At 41.5% G+C, this 16,107-nt stretch overlaps 2 protein-coding genes and 1 pseudogene across 3 annotated transcripts; 1 reads left to right on the top strand and 2 right to left on the bottom strand.

The window, feature by feature from the left end:
- Positions 1–268: 268 nt before the first annotated feature.
- Positions 269–4,998, bottom strand: LOC127770779 (ethylene-responsive transcription factor ABR1-like; annotated as a pseudogene).
- Positions 4,999–5,615: 617 nt separating this feature from the next.
- On the top strand, positions 5,616–9,053 carry LOC127769723 (uncharacterized). The gene is made up of 6 exons (XM_052295344.1): positions 5,616–6,000; positions 6,076–6,271; positions 6,449–6,521; positions 7,141–7,190; positions 8,476–8,589; positions 8,682–9,053. The coding sequence occupies exons 1-6, from the start codon at positions 5,709–5,711 to the stop codon at positions 8,806–8,808; spliced, it is 852 nt and encodes a 283-aa protein (XP_052151304.1). The 5' UTR covers positions 5,616–5,708; the 3' UTR covers positions 8,809–9,053.
- Positions 9,054–10,199: 1,146 nt separating this feature from the next.
- Positions 10,200–14,710, bottom strand: LOC127772107 (uncharacterized). Of its 2 annotated transcripts, none has more exons than XM_052298093.1 (6): positions 14,435–14,710; positions 12,708–13,702; positions 11,428–11,518; positions 11,285–11,340; positions 10,736–10,796; positions 10,200–10,615 (listed from the first exon to the last, which is right to left on the bottom strand). In XM_052298093.1, exons 2-6 carry the CDS (start codon positions 13,524–13,526, stop codon positions 10,533–10,535), a joined length of 1,110 nt encoding a protein of 369 aa, XP_052154053.1. In that variant the 5' UTR covers positions 13,527–13,702; positions 14,435–14,710; the 3' UTR covers positions 10,200–10,532. The 2 variants fall into 2 exon arrangements, with proteins under 2 accessions (XP_052154053.1, XP_052154054.1); XM_052298094.1 differs by having other exon boundaries at positions 10,736–10,784.
- Positions 14,711–16,107: the final 1,397 nt, after the last annotated feature.

The raw sequence follows: 16,107 nt of genomic DNA, 5'->3' as shown, positions 1-16,107 counted from the left end.
AGAAATTATTATATTTCAGTTGAGATTTGGAAAGGTGAAGAAAACAATAATTCATAAAGGTAATTGATGTGCAGTATAATTCTTAAAGATTAAATTCAATATTATAAGGTAACATCTGTAGGATTGCTATGTAATGGTATATTGACATCGCGAGAAAAACTCACCTAGTATATGCTTAACTAAATTGATGCACCAAAATACTAAATAGTCAAGTTCTTGTACTAAAACATACCCACTTATCAAGTTGTTGCACTCGAACGTTCAATTCTCAAGTTCTTGCACTATATTACACCCACATGTTAAGTTGTACCTTGGGTGCAATTTACTCACTAATCTGCATGCTTAGATAATTTAGCATCGATCAGTGAGTCACTGATGAACTCATGCTTACACGTACATACCTTATAATTGGTCGATCAGAACTTGAGAAGCTCCAGAGATCGGCGCCGACAAGCTCCTGGCCGTTGGGGTAGTCCAACGGCGGAACGCCGCCGCCGAGGAGGAGGAGGAGCTCCTGGATGAACTCCCACCCCCGTACGTCGCTTACCTCCTGCGCCTGCGCCGCCACGCTGCATATATAGTAGGCTTGTCAACTCCACGCCACCTGCTGCCGCCGCCGGAGTATCCATGGCTTGCGGCGGCGCCATGGCGGTGTTGCATTTCTTTGGCCGCTTTGGTGGAGCTGCATAGGGCATCGCCACGGGCGCCGGCGCCAGCGGCAGCGGAGGGAGGTCTTCGCCGGCGGCGAAGTTGGCCTTGGCGTTGAGGCCGTAGAGCCTGCGAGACGGCGTCATAGGCGAGCGCGGCCTCCAACCAGTGGCGGATCAAGAAAATCGATTCGTTGGTGTCATAACGTGTCTATCAATGTCATAGTATGCTAATTATGCTTAGATCATGATGTTATAACATATAGATAAGTAGTTTTGCTATAGATTTTGCCGAAAGTTGTCGGTGTCGCCTGACACCCTCCGGCGCCATATCGAACGTCCCGATCCACAAGCGGGACCCCTTGATCACATTGTCCTGGATCTCGGCCGACCACGGCACGCCCGTACGTGCGCCGGTGGACACCCAGGAACCCGTGCTTGCTTCTCCTCTTCTTCGTCGCCGGCGGCTTCGCGCCGCCGCCGCCGCCGCGCTTGCCTGCTTTAATGCCAGCGCCCCCGGTCTCAGGCGCCACCGGATTTGGGAGAGGGTGGTGTTCTTGCCTGAAGGTTTGTGACAGATTCAACAGCTGATGTACTACCTGCATTTTCCATGCAAGATTCCGCACAAATTTCAAATCCAAATACAAATCCTGAACGATTTTTGGGGGAAAACAAGCATGCATGGATTGATGGATGTATGTGTTCATTAATGCAAGTGATAAAATTCATTCAGAAACCAATTAGAGAAATACCAGAATACAGCACACATGGATTGATTGTGTTACGGAGAACACTGAATAATTAATTGATTGTGTTATGGTAACTAATGATTCTAATCGTCCCCATTTTACTTGAGTTCATCATCTTCTGCAGCAGCGGCGGCGGAGGAGGAGAGGGGGAGTGGAGGCCGTGGGGATTTGGGTTTTGGGCTTTTTTTGGGTCGAGGAAGAGGACGAGTGATAAGGTGGGTCGGTCGGTGATTCTTGGGTGCGACCGCGAACAGGTTCAGGTCACTCGGTCGGTCGGTCCAACAAGCTAGGGCACTTTGCCTTGCCGCCCGTTGCTTCAGGGGCTACCACTTATGTGACAAATTAGTGGTCGCTTTGACTTATTATTACAACGTTTAACCATTCATCTTATTATTTGAAAAATTAGTACTAATATAAAAAAGATAAATTATACTTAAAATAATTTTGATAGTAAAGCAAGTCATAAACAAAATAAATAATAATTTCATAATTTTTTTAATAGTTTTTTTAATAAGACGAATAATTAAACGTTAAAAAAAACTTAAAGCGACAAGTAATTTAGAACGGAAGTAGTACCTAATTGATAATCTGATTTTTTTTTCTTTTATCTCGGAGTCTTATTCCCTCTCAAGAAAATTATTATTGAAAATGGCATCTCTCTTCTAGAGCATGTACAATAGAACGGTAAGGATTGACGACAATGGTTATACGTAGATCGACTCGAACGATGCACCGAAGGGAAGAGAGGAGGTGAGAGAACGCAAACTGGTGATTAACTTATCACCGGAACTGCATATGAACTACAAGAAGATGGGCAAAATGGCACCATGAGTGGATAAAAGTAGAGAAAAAAGGCAGCGAAAAGGAGTGCTCGATGTCTTTGACACCGCTGATCTCCGGTTCGTCGGCGGCAGCGTTAGTGGTCGCCTCATTCATGTTTGCCACGGGAGGCAGCGGCGCTTGGCTCGTAGCCATCTCCTTTAAGTCAGGTTTGTCTCGAGCGGTGATGATGCTCGTAGTTCCGTCGTTTATGTTTATCGCGGGCAGCAACATCAGTCATAGCTAGCCATTGCATAAAAAAAGATGTTTAGATCTAGTGAGGCTCTACGAGCCATGGTGATGGAGCTTCACTTAGAAGCAGTTGCTTGTCCTTTGTATCGTTGCTTTCATACAATCTTCCTCAGCAAAGCATTCATCATGATATTTTGATCTAACTTTTTGCAGCAAGTCTTCGATCTCTTTGGTTGGAAAGACATAGGGCAATCGTTGGTGCCACGACCGGTTTCTTGCACAAGCTGATGAAGGAGAAGATAGCTAGGATAGATATGTAGCCTATTTAGAATAAAATAATCCCTATGTAATGTATAGTACTATAGCCCCATTGATTGTATGAGGTGTCTCTACAATTGTGTAAAGATGATGTATAAGAAATTGGAGTAAGGAGTGGGCTGCTCTATTAGACTTGCTCTTAATAAAACAGAAAATAATTTATCTATGCCTGAAATGTAAAGGGCTAGTTCCACGAAATATTGGAAAAGGTTTTTCTTCCGCATCTAGCTCAAGTGCTCAACACATCATCTTACGTAGCTCTACGTGTTAATTATGATAAAAAAATATGCTTATAGTTGTTCTAAATCTAGCCAAGGAGAGAAGTTGATACTTGTGTAATTTCATAATGGTAGTTTCTACATTACCATTTCAAGTTGCCCAACTTTATATAGTCCATCAAACTATAGTTTGATAGATAGTGATTAAAGATTATAAAAATACATGTAACCTACCGATAAGATCCCAGTTATCATCCTCTCCTGCAGCTACGGAATTAACCCTAAACACCACTTCCTCATCATCATATGATGAGGATGTGGATATACTCTCCCGTGTATTCACGGTCAATACACTTCCACCACTATGAGAACCCTAAGCAATCACATAGAAAACAAGATCAAGACCTCATATGCATTACAGAGGAGGTTTAAGTCATGTCTCCCCAACCATTTGGTTTATGCGAGTGCTCTCCTCTTATAAGATGCGAAGTTGTGTGTTACAACTTACTCCGGGTTAACCTCCTTATGCTCTCTCGGCTACAGCCACGCTCAATCCCTCCTCCTCCCATCGATAAATATGAAGGGTCATGTAAAGTTGGTATTGGTACTTAGGTTGTGTTTGGTGGATGATGTTGGGAAAACTAGATGAATTACACTTAGTAGGGATGAACTATATAAGTATATAGGATACCTCACGCGTGTAAAACGGAGCAACTCATTAGTATAATATTAATTAAATATTAGCTATTTTTTTTAAAAATGTATTAAGATGATTTTTAAAGCAACTTTCTTATAGAATATTTTTTCAAAACACACGCGTACAAGTTTAGAAAGCCATTTACTAAGGAAGGTAAGGTGGCAACAAATGGCTGCCGAACATAGCCTTATTGTGCAAAGGCTATCTGATATTGCTGGAAGAGATGAAGCGATTTTTAGCTGACAATTCAACTCAAATGCCGAACAGTGATGACTGTGGTATTGTTATGAGAAAAAAATCACTTTTTTATACTATGCTGAGGAAGAATTTATGTTACATCATACCTTTTTGACAGATATAAATAAATAAAAACTTAGGACCGAATGGGCCAAAATATAAAAAAAATTAAAACTGGATGGGACATTTCCTAGCTGTAGATTTATTTTACTAGAAAATATCTCATCCGGTTCTAGGTTCTTATATTTTGGGATGGTTGAAGTATTAAACAGAGAAGGAAAAAGTGAATTACCCACATGGAACTATCACGATCGACCAAATTACCCCATAAACTCAAATACCAGACATTTTACATCCTCGATTATTCATACCAGACAAATTACCCCAGCATTGTTTTTAGTGGTTTTGACCAATAGCTTGCACACGTGACATCAACGTGGCAATCCAATCAGCAAAGAAGATTAAAATAAAGTGTATGGACTCACCTGTCATTTATCTCCCTCAAGCTAATACCCCTCCCCAGCGTGCGTTGTCCGGTGTTGCCACCCTACATCCACACGTGTTGTGCTCCCGCCGTGACGCAAAGCCGGGAAGGTCCGCACGGAGGTCCGGGAGGACGACGAGAATGTTGAACGTGGAGGGGTAGGACAAGGCACACAATTTCTAGAGGTAGTGGTGGTGAAGTGTGGGTACAAGCGGTGGGAGGTGAGGACCACATGATCCTTGCTGATGACGCAAGCAGTGTAGTGGAAGTCACAGACTCACGGTAGGCCTTGTCAGCCTCGGCGACGAGGCAGTGGAAGCGTAGCTCCGCCCAACGCTAGAGGCGCCAGAGCTCTAATGCCGTTGTTGTCGCGAGTGGAGGTGGGAGCAGCCAGGACGGAGGCACGCTTCATGCGGGGGTGGTCGTTGCCGGGGACGTCAACATGGTTGGTGTAGAGCTGTCAGTGGCGCTGTCAACCTCGTCAATGAGGATGGTGTTGATGGGGCCATAGAAGGAGGCAACAATCTAGGATCATGTGCCGCCCCAGATCCACGCTGCCACACCCACCACACTCGCTAGAACCATGCCGAACCTCGCCTCCAGCCACCTCCTCCAATGGCCGCCTCACCCCAGCCATTGCCGTAATACCAAGCCTCACCTCCACAGTTGTCTGTCAACCCCATTCCCAGCGACTGAAGAGAGGGGCCTCGTCTCACCTCTAGGTACCTCCGCCGCCCAATTCTTAGCCTCGGTTGCCAATCTCATCCTAAGCCCTGCTTTCTCTAGCCATCCGTCGTCCCTATTACCAACTGCTCGAGAGATGAAAAGAGAGGGGGCCTCGCCTCGCCTCCGCCATTGGCCTTCGTCCCCATCCCGAGGCACACCTCTCTTGCTTCCTCTATCCGTCCCTCATTATGAGCTTGAGAGAGCAGGAAAGAGATGGTGGAGAGGAGAGATTGAGGGAGAGATGAAAATAGATGACAGGTGGGCCCTACAAATTATTGTTATTATTTTTGTTGATTGAATTGCCCCATGTGCAAGCTCTAGGTTAAAACAACTCATAACAGTGCCAGCGGTAATTCGTCCGATATAAATAATTGAGAGCGTAAAACATCTAATATTTAGTTTGAAGGTAATTCAGTCGACCGCTGAACTATAATCTTATTCCTTTTCCAATAAAGAAACCCAAAATTATTTTTATTTTTGAAAGTCTAAAATTATTCATTTTTGAGCGTCCAACCGCCAAATTACGATGGGGAATTTTCCTTAACGAGAGCAGCGAGCAGGGGCTGAGCCTAAAACCCTAACAACAGAACCGCCGTCGCCACGGAACCCACCCACGCCGGAATGTCGCCGGCGGAGCCCCGGCCGCCCGCCGCCGCCACCCGCAAGCGGAAGAAGCCGCACAAACCCACCAAAACCCTCGCCAAGAACCCCACCAATCCCGTCTCCACGAAGGCGAAGAAGAAGAAGCCGCCGCCGCCCTCCAAGGCGGACCAATCCGCCTCCGCCGCCGCCGCCGGTGGCGTCCTCCTGTCGGCCGAGATGCCCCCTGCGCGGCAGCTCGAGTTCCTCCTCCGCAGCTTCGAGCGCGCCGCCAAGATGCGCCTCTCCCCGCTCGAGCTCGACGCCTACTCCGGTAAACCCTACCCACACCAGAGTCCAGAGATGCTTCTTGGCGCCATGAATGATTACCAGCTTTGTTGATTTGCAGAGGGATGCATGGTGCCGCTCGCGGAGGGGGCGAGCCAGGACGTGGAGGGATTCGGTGACCATGTGAAAGGGGCCTTTGGCTCCTCTTGGAAGGAGGAGCTTTGTGAGGGGGAGCTTGAGGGCGGCGCCGTGGACGCGGGCAGCCCGGCGCTCCTGGTTATCTGCTCAGCTGCTCTGAGATCGTTGGAGCTTCTTAGGTAGTAGAAACTTGTTGCGAATGGTTCACATCGTTTTGCGTTGTGTCCTTATGTCGAGTCCGTAGAGAATTGACAGGATATGATGTTGCGTCTATCTCGATATCGCCAAATTATTCTGATTTGTTCTAAATAATTGATCATGTTCTGTTGACACGATAGTTGGTGTGTACTTTGCAGGGGTTTAAAGATGTTTACTAAAGAGTGCCGCCCTGTTAAGCTCTTTGCTAAGCACATGAAAGTGGAGGAGCAGGTTTGTATTGTCTCAGTTGGAAATTTTGGGTGGCATTAGGTTACTGCATTTTGTTTAGTCATACCAAAACCAAAGGTTGCAGTTCATCCACTCTCTACCATGACTGAAATGATAATGCTGCTGCCTTATGACCTAGCCCTACAACACTGTTGTTTGGAATGCTCACTTACAGTGTAGCTTCTGCAGTTTTAATGGAAATATAAAAGTGATCATGCTTCTGCAGTGTAACATAGTGACTAATTTTGGGAACTCTATGTTGATATAAGGATATACTCCATACAACATTTTGTCACCTCTTTTTTCTAGTTGAGTACTGATCATGCATCACTATGTTAGGAAGAGAAGAAAATTAAGTCATAGCCCATGTTGTGTTGAAATGATAAGGTTTCTTGTATTGATTTTGCACTTCATTATTTTTTTCTTGATTTGATATTTGTTACTTTTTAGTATAATTGTGTGCTTTGGTCATGTAATAGTTCTGCTGAATTGCAGACGACAATGTTGTATTGTGTAAATTCAGTTGTTCTTTGCTTTTAGCCTCCAGCTTCCTAGTGTTTTTTTCAAGGGAACCGCTTCCTACTGTTTTTGTTTCTACCTTAATTCCAATTTTTCTTTGCAGGTTGCGTTGCTTAAAACTCGAGTTAATATTGCTTGCGGTACACCAAGCAGGTATGTGATATTGCCTGTTCATGCATCCACCCGTCTCATATTCCTATTATGTTTGATGAGCATACAATGGGGCCTTAATAAATCGCTGATTCAAGACCAATTTTGCATTAAATTATAGTCTGAAGTATTAGTAAGTGTTTTTTTATGTATCCTATTCACAACATAAAGGATATAAACTAACCAAATTTTCCTATGTTGCACCTGTAATATTTTTATTCTTCTGAAAGCAGCTTCTGAATAAGCTAATATGTTCAAGAAAAATCACGATATGTTGAAAATAAATGATTAGCTCTTATTACTTATAGCTATATTCCATGGATTTTTTTTAGCATATCAGTGTACGCTAAATCACTAATTAGAGAAGAATGAATGATGAAGCTTTGTTAACAGTCATGTCAAGCAGATAACAGTTCAAGCAAATTTGTTTAGCTTTTCTCTGCCATCCAACAGAAATAATAAAAAGCGGATTGATAAAGTTACATATTCAGATCATCAAGCCAAAATTTGAATACTATTATCCATCTATCTCCCTGCCTGCATTCTCCTTTGCACAGGAGTGTTTCGCTAATCTCTTTCGTGTGACAACACGATACCATAGGCATATTGGCATATTATGGTTGTGAGGAAATGTGATATCTCGCTTTTATGAATAAATTTCTATTGTGAAATAAGGGTGGCTCTTGGAAATTTTATCTTTATCTTTGTCATGTTTTGTTCAACAGAAGAGAAATTTTCAGTTACTTTCAACTCCATAGCCAGGCTAGGTCATTCATGTCTTCTTAGAGACAGTACCACTGAAGGGGCTTTACAGCTTTACTATGACTGCAACAAAGAAAACCCTAGAAAGATTAGATGACAGTTCTAACTTGGTCATTTATACCCTTCATTTTGTTTGGAGCTTTCTGCATGTCGTTGGAACCACATCAAAATGTCAACTATGCCATCATTATATGCCAACTTTTTCAGCATTTTACTTGAGAAAACATGAAACATTAGATCATTGTTTGAAGTCGAAATTTTTTATGATTAGATTGTATCTAGAAACATTTGGTGTTCATGTCTTATGGTAAGCATAAAGTAAATGCTTCTGCTAGTGATGTTAGGAAAGTGAGCTAATTTTAGTGTGAAGAGCCTAATGGAGAAAAATATATGTTCAAGACAGTGCAAAAAGTGATCTGGTTTCTTCCTTGTTTGTTAAATATCAGCAAAAATGACGTGCTTCCTGCAGTAGTACTGCATGCTTATTCTGTTATTAACTTTATCTCACAATTTTTTTCCTGTTCAGGATCAAGAAGCTAATTGACATGGAAGCATTATCTCTGTCACGGGTGAAACTAGTTGTACTTGACATGCAGAGAGATGCAAAGTCATTTACCTTATTCACGTTGCCACAAGTCAGGTAGTATATTGACAACAATATTTTAACCACAAAAAGAAAAAAAATGCACAACCATTGGCATTGTTCTAATTTTTTTTGGCATCACCATGCAGCAACGAGTTCTGGGACTTATACAAGGGCTATCTCGATCAGAAAGTTCGAGGAGGAGATACAAGATTATGTTTTTATGGTGCTGTCTCTGAGAAAGATGTGAAAAAAGCCCTTCCATCTGCGGAATAAAAATGGCTGATACGATGAATTTGTGTCATGTGCACATTGTAGTCAATGTACTAGATATGTATTTTTGACATACTAGAAGTTTGTAGAAGCAGGCTGGGCAAGAAAATTTTGGAATTTTGAGTGCATTTTTTTCAATCCTACCAATTTTTGGGTTTTGTCCTCGCAAACTCAGGCTGAGTTCGATTCAGCCGTTTGTATGGTTGATGCGAAAATTAATTAAGTATAACTATTATGAACTTGAAAAATGGAATTTTTTTAAAGTGTAAATCTATTTTTTAATTTTGTAATATTTAAAACTCAGTTAATCATGCATTACATATGTGTCCTTAGCGATTCAAAAACAAATGTTGTAAATAAACTATGATAAAGAAAACTACAAAATCAACTCCAAAATTAAATTTTAAAATTAAAAAGTTGGCTTATAAGTATAAGCATAAGCGAAATGATGAAGCTACTAATGTAAAACAAGCTAAATTTGAATGGAGTAAAATGATTCCCACAAGATCTTTGTGTTAATATTTCCCTTGAAAATTACACATGAAAAATGAGGAAGATTAATGAAACAACCTTTGTTCCAGATTAATGAAACAACCTTTGTTCACCCGACCATGCTGGCATCACAAGAGTCCACATATCATGATTCATGATGGCATTCCTAATTACTTCGTTCGTCCCATGATGGCATTCCTAATTAGTTCGTTCGTCCTAAAAAAAATTCAACTTCGTGTTTGAATTTTATCCCATAAAAAATCAACTTCCCTTCGATACCTCTTACTACTTTTTACAGTAATTAAGGGTATTTTAGTCCTTCTCCATCTCCACTAATTCCACATTGGGATGCTAAGTTTTATCCCCTCGATACCTCTTACTACTTTTTACAGTAATTAAGGGTATTTTAGTCCTTCTCCATCTCCACTAATTTCATATTGAGATGCTAGGAATGTATTTTTTTTACGGCCGAGGGAGTAGCTTAAGATGCCAACTGTCAACAACCCATTACATAAAACTGTTCTACAAAATATAACTGCTAGTACATTTTAGTGAACCTACTACAGAAGTTTCAGAGTGAGACATCAGCTGCTGATTATGTACACGTTTCAGGCATCCAGTACAACAATAGCTTGATTTCCAGATATAAAAGTTTGGTGCGCAAAATAGAACTCCTGGGTTATAGGGAACATTATCCACCATTCATCCTGCACTTATCGTCTGGTAGCATTCTCCAATACTGATTTTCGCAAAAACCGCTTGGTTTTTCATGAAACCACTATAGGTCAGTTTATAAAAACCAAGCTGTTTTAGCTGGTTTTTATTCTGGTTGGGAAGTCATCAATTTCGATAAACCAACAGGAGCTGTTTTCACCTGCTTTTCGATGAACCGACAGTAGCGGTTTTCACTTAAGGTAAACCCAGCATGACATTGCACGAAATATGGGTACACCAAGGATAGTTTCTCAACTGGAAGTGACCTTACAAAATTCACAGGGTGTCAACACCATCTATTGTATGCAAAATACCTACGCCCATATTTTAGCAAGCATCCATTTCGAAGCCTAGCAAAGAAACATACATCATGGTGTACCCACGATACATTTTACAGAAGCTAGCTCTACTTAGCTGGTTAAAAGGACAAAAAGCTTTCACACAGATGCACAACGGGTTGGACACCATATCATCATGCCAGTGGACAGTGTCAGAATTTCTTTTTCACCATATGTTCACCATTAGAATGGCAGCAATCTTCTGTGTCCTGGGGACGAACACCGAGGCGTTTTCCTCCTCTTAGGAGGCGGCTCCGAATAAGGCCCTGTTGCAAGACGAGAAGGCATAGCTTGACAATAGGTTTTGCTTAAATCATCAGGCACAAGAAACTGGAAAAGTATGGGCATGACAATTGGATGTGAAATGTCTGAAGTTCTGAACGAACCTTGAAGCTGGGGTGACTCTAAGTTGGTTATGGCAAGGATAGAACCGTCCTGTGAATAAAGCTGTGTATTCAGTAAGATATATACACTTGCTAGGCATATCATTATCACACCCATAATTTTAGTTATACACTAGACCTGTTTCAACACTGAAATGAAAGAAAATAGTGAGCACTGCTAATGACAGTTCTTGAAGACATAATGAGCCGCAGTTTTAATATCATAGTCCTATATTTTCAGCTGAACTATTTGATGGGCATGTAAATTTAATTCAAGTGAAAACAGCTCCAATGAAGTACACAGAAATAATGTTCCAAGTGAAAACAATTCAAACCATCAGGTTATGCAGCATCCCTGGTGAACCTTCAGCTTTTGTGCTAGCACAATTTTTCAATTTTGAGAGCTGATCACATACATTACGATACTTGTGCTAGTTGATAACTTTAACATTACATAGCACGAGTCTACATAAACTTCTGATTATGGTAACAGCAGAAATGAATGCTTATGTTTTCTTTTCAAGAAAAATGAACAATTATATTATTACTAACCATGTCATATATAATCTTCTGGCTTCCTGGATCCAACCGTGGAACTATCAGTCGACCTGAAAAAAATAAACACATTTCTTGGTAAATGAATAAATGAATAAATGGTTAAGCGGTATTCAAAATTCAAAGACCAAACACTTCACCTGATCTAGTGCTTCTCTTGAGAGATTCAGGTGTAGCAAGAGATAAAGCCTTACCCTTAGCCTTAGTACGAGTCAGGGGAGGTTCAATCACCTTCAAATTTCAACAAACTATTAAATAAGTTCTCAATAGAAGCATACATATTTCACATGCAAATGAGACTATACATTGAAAGACAAATGGATTTATAATGTATACGCAACTTCATTGCAGGCAATACGTAGGCCTAAAGTGTCAAAACAAAAAAAACATAAAACCAGAATTTGCACAACTTGCTGATTGCTTGAATGTCTGATTTTTATTCAGGTGACTATTTATTACAATGACAACAGCATGATCGCAACAAAGTTTCTGCAGAACCACAGAGTGAACCCCTTCCTTAAATGGCTTGAGTGAGCATTCCACCTACTCCCCCCCCCCCCCCAACCTCTATTTCCTTAAAAGAACAAACATGTCGTGTCAACTTGTACTTACCTACTCCCTTGATAACGCCTTTGGCATTATAATTAGGAACCAGAGTAATACCATTTGCCTTTCGGAAAACCAAAGGATGTGTTTAATAATGCAAATAATATGATCAAAACATTTGGTTAGGGCTTTATCTATTAGTTGCATAGCCAATACAACTTCTTACTGAACCTTGTGAAACGTTAGTTTCGAATGTAAGAAAGTTTGCCTTAAATAACTTCAAACATACTCTGCGAATGCCAAACCATATAAGTTACCATAGCTGGCAGTTTGGAACACATGAATTTCAAAAGAACTTTTGTACAAATTCAATATGAGCGGGCAATACCTATATGAATTGGAGGCTATTTCCACAATATACATAGAGTACTGGTTTAAACATGTAACATGTGGTCACACTATGCAGTTTCAAGCTTTAAAATATCTTAGTTTGTGTTATGATATTTTCTAAAAAAAAAAAATTTCTTTTGCCACCCTTGAGAACTATATACCCACCTTATGTGATTACAAGGAAGATATACACACACACACAACATGCACACACCTACGAGTGTGCCTCTTTAAACACATGTGCAACCTGCTTTTACGTAAATTTCTAGAGAAGCAATTAATAAAACCGTGATTTTCTTGGTATTTATATGGAAAGAAGAAAAGAAAATGAGATAAGGTCCTTGTTTTAGTGGTAAAAAGCCATTAAAGGTTTCAGCAATGGTAGAAGAAAAAAATCACTTGTAAACAACAACAGTAGACATGTTAACACTTTTAAGTCCTTAACATATTAAGTAAGGTACCCTGAAAATAAAATTACACTTACAACTAAAGCTCCGGTATTTCTATTTAGTGGTGTCGTTGGATATGATGCTTCCCGTTTAGTTCTTTTCTTGTTCACTCGTCTCTTCAAGGAAGCTCTAGGGGTACCTTCACAACCTCTCACATCTAAAGAAGTACAAGGTGTTTTATCTTCATTTGGTACCGTTTCATCATGCACTGAAGCATTAGGAGTGCGACTACAATCTAAATTATGAGCACTATCAATTAAGTCATCACAAGCCTCACGATCAAACAGACTGTTTGCAGGAGAAACCCTGTGCAGTCTCGACCTTTTGCTCACATGTGCATTTGGAGTATTTTCCAAATCTCCAGTTTCCTGAAGGTTAGTACGACATCTCTTTTCAAGTGGTGCTTTACTAACAAGAACTTCAGAGACCACAGCCGCTAAGCTTCCAGAACTTCTATTACTTTCCCCATCCAAACCATAGGACATATGACCAGCCGTCTGATTGCAAATTAAAACAGCATTGTCAGAATTAGTAGCATCCCCATTTTGTCTTGAGTCGGTGTGGACAATTACATTCCGAGTTTCTCTTTCTTTGTTAGTACAGTGATTAGTATCACCACGACACCCTGGTTTAGAAGTACTGTCTGTAGCCAAGTGCATTTCCTCATTACCCACATCCTTATACAAGGTACCATGTCCATTAATACTGCCATTTATAGCAGAAGCAGATTTTCTGGTCACTGAACTACCATTCTCGTCACAAGTACTATTTGGCAAGTAAGAGCACCTCCGGAAGGGAACACCATCAGCATTGTTGCCCGAGAACTTTTTTACAGTGTTAACAATGTTTCCCATGAAAGCAGCTCCAAGTAGTTGCCTTCCACAAACTATTCTGAGGACACTTGAGTCGTGCACACTCTCCAGACCAATCGCGAAAGCAAAGCCAGGTTGAGATTACATCTAGAGATTTGTTTTCTCAGCCCATGAAAACTATCCTAGTTACTCTTGGCTGGAATCGCGATCAAGTAGACCTGCATGCAAGTCATACAGCAAAAAGAGGTTACTTATATTCATCACAACAGTGTTACTATTCTACTAGAGTAAAAGCATGCTTGCATGAATTCTTTAAACATAAAACGTGCACATGTTATCAAACAAAAAAAGAAGAGGTTGATATATTTATCCAAAGCTCAAAATCTTCGATGCCGTGTGTGCTTTCAAAGGAAAAAAAAAAATCAGATATATGGCTGCAATTAGATGTATAAAAGGAGAGTATAGAAATCATCGGGTTCAATTAGTTGTCTCCCTAATAATCTGATAGCGAACCGCAGCTCAAAGCACACATGACACGCATGTGATTTACCTCGGCCATACATGCGATGCAAAACCGCACCATCCAAATCGAATCAAAGAAAGGGGGGGTGTCAGTCAAAATAACCCGTCCTTCCTCAAAGGGAATCAAAGCCCTCTCTCATTCCAACACTGTCGGGGGTTTTACTTAATTACTGACCAGCAAAAAAAATAACTTGCAGCAAAGAAGGGGAACACTAGGAAGTAGTAACCAAAATCGTTCTTTAATTTTTCATTGCATTGAATATCTTAAATAATAATGATAAAAAAAAGAAAAATGACTTTGATATGTAGGTAGAGGTCCAGACCTAGATTGGTACTACTAGTACAGTACTTAAAAAAAAAGAAAGTCTACTACGGAGATCTAACATTTTATAGAAATTTAGCCATGGAAATAGGAGGAGCGTACGTACCCCCAGCAAACGCGCTCGCGGCGTCGGCGGCAGCGGCTAGGGTTTAGCTCCCAGCGAGGGAGCGAGGGAAGGGGGGCTGCGGCCTAGCCACGCTGGGCCTCCACCTCCCCCGTCCCGCGGCCGGATCAGCTCGGCTGCGAGCGAGGTGATGGGTGAGCGAGGCGAGGGAGGAGAAGGGCGCGAGGGTGAAGATGCGTGCCGTTTTTGGTGGTAGCTGCGGGGGGCTGAGTTTATGAGCTTCTTCTGGTTGGGCTCTCGTCCGGTTCAGCATCTGCGTTCCGGGCACTGTTGGATTTGAAGATGGTAGCAAGGCTCAACAAATACTCCACGCACGCAAAACGAAGCAAAATTAATTAGGTATTAAGTTTTCTTTGAAAAATAGATTAATATGATTTTTAAAGTAACTTTTGTATAATTTTTTTTTAAAAAAACACCGTTCAGTAGTTTGAAGAGCATGCATGTGGAAAACAAGAGAGATGGGTTGGAAAAGTAAACATAAAGTATTCTGTTTGAGGAGTTTTAACAGGGTTCACAAAACCGATTGAATTTCATGAAACCGATCAGTTTTCACGAAACCGCTAGGTCTCGGTTTGTGAAAAGTTTGATGAAAACCGGTCGGTATTAACCAGTTTTCATACGGTGTTGACTGAAATTCGTCGGTTTTTACCGATTTTCCGTCAGATTTCGGTAAACCGGTGAGTAGTTTTTACTTCGAAATCAAAATGGTAAACCTTGGTTTTAAGACTCTGAGAAGCAGCTGGTGAGAATCTGGAAAAGCTGAGAAACCTAGCTTACCCAGCTTCCAGCTTCTAATTCATTTTTTGAGTTGTACAACCGTATATTCTCAGAATATGTGAAAATCTAGATTGTTTGGGGAGCTTCCGCAAGCTGGATTTTAGGAGAGTTGCATCTACAGGAAGCTCACCAAACAGACACTATGGTGAGAAGTACTCCCTCGGTCCCATAAATAACCAATCTAGTACTGGATGCGACATATCCTAATAGTACGAATCTGGACATACCTCTGTCCAGATTCATCGTACTAAAATGTCACTTACAGTCATAGATTCGTTTTTTGGGACAGAGGGAGTAGTTGGTTGGTAGTTAGTTTTTTAGAATTTGAAGAAGCTAGAAACCTATAACTTTTGGTCCTAGTTCATTTTATATTATATAGCTACCAAATTTGAGAATCTGGATGATAATATGTCCCTATTTAGGGGAATTTGTCAATATACATTATGATTAGCTTCAATAAAGGTATGTTTGGTTCATGATCAAGGAAGGATGGGATATGGCCATCCAGTTTTTGGGATATGGCCCCCTTCAGCCTCATGCATATGCATAGTTGCCAGACATCGCCGCCGGAAGGTTGCTCGTGCGCTAGCAGACCCTGTGGCCCTGCCGTTCATGCCACTGAACAAGCTTGTCGTCTGCACCATCGCCAGACGCCATCGCCCGCGCCACCGAACCCTGGCCCACGCGCAGTCGTTGGACACCGCTGCCCACGTCACCCCTCCGCCACTGGACACCGCCTCCCTCGCGCCGCCGGACGCCGCCGGCCGTGTCGCCTGAGGAGGTAGGGTTAAGATGGGATACACACCGCTGAGAAAAACGAAAGAACGGGAGAGGAGAGGAATCGCGAGATGGAAGAGGTGAGCTGATGCTCTCTAGCC

The sequence above is a fragment of the Oryza glaberrima genome, chromosome 4, assembly GCF_000147395.1.
Source record: "Oryza glaberrima chromosome 4, OglaRS2, whole genome shotgun sequence".
Lineage (NCBI taxonomy): Eukaryota > Viridiplantae > Streptophyta > Magnoliopsida > Poales > Poaceae > Oryza > Oryza glaberrima.
The sequence above is the reverse complement of the archived record's forward strand: the minus strand, read 5'-3'. Positions and strand labels throughout refer to the sequence as shown.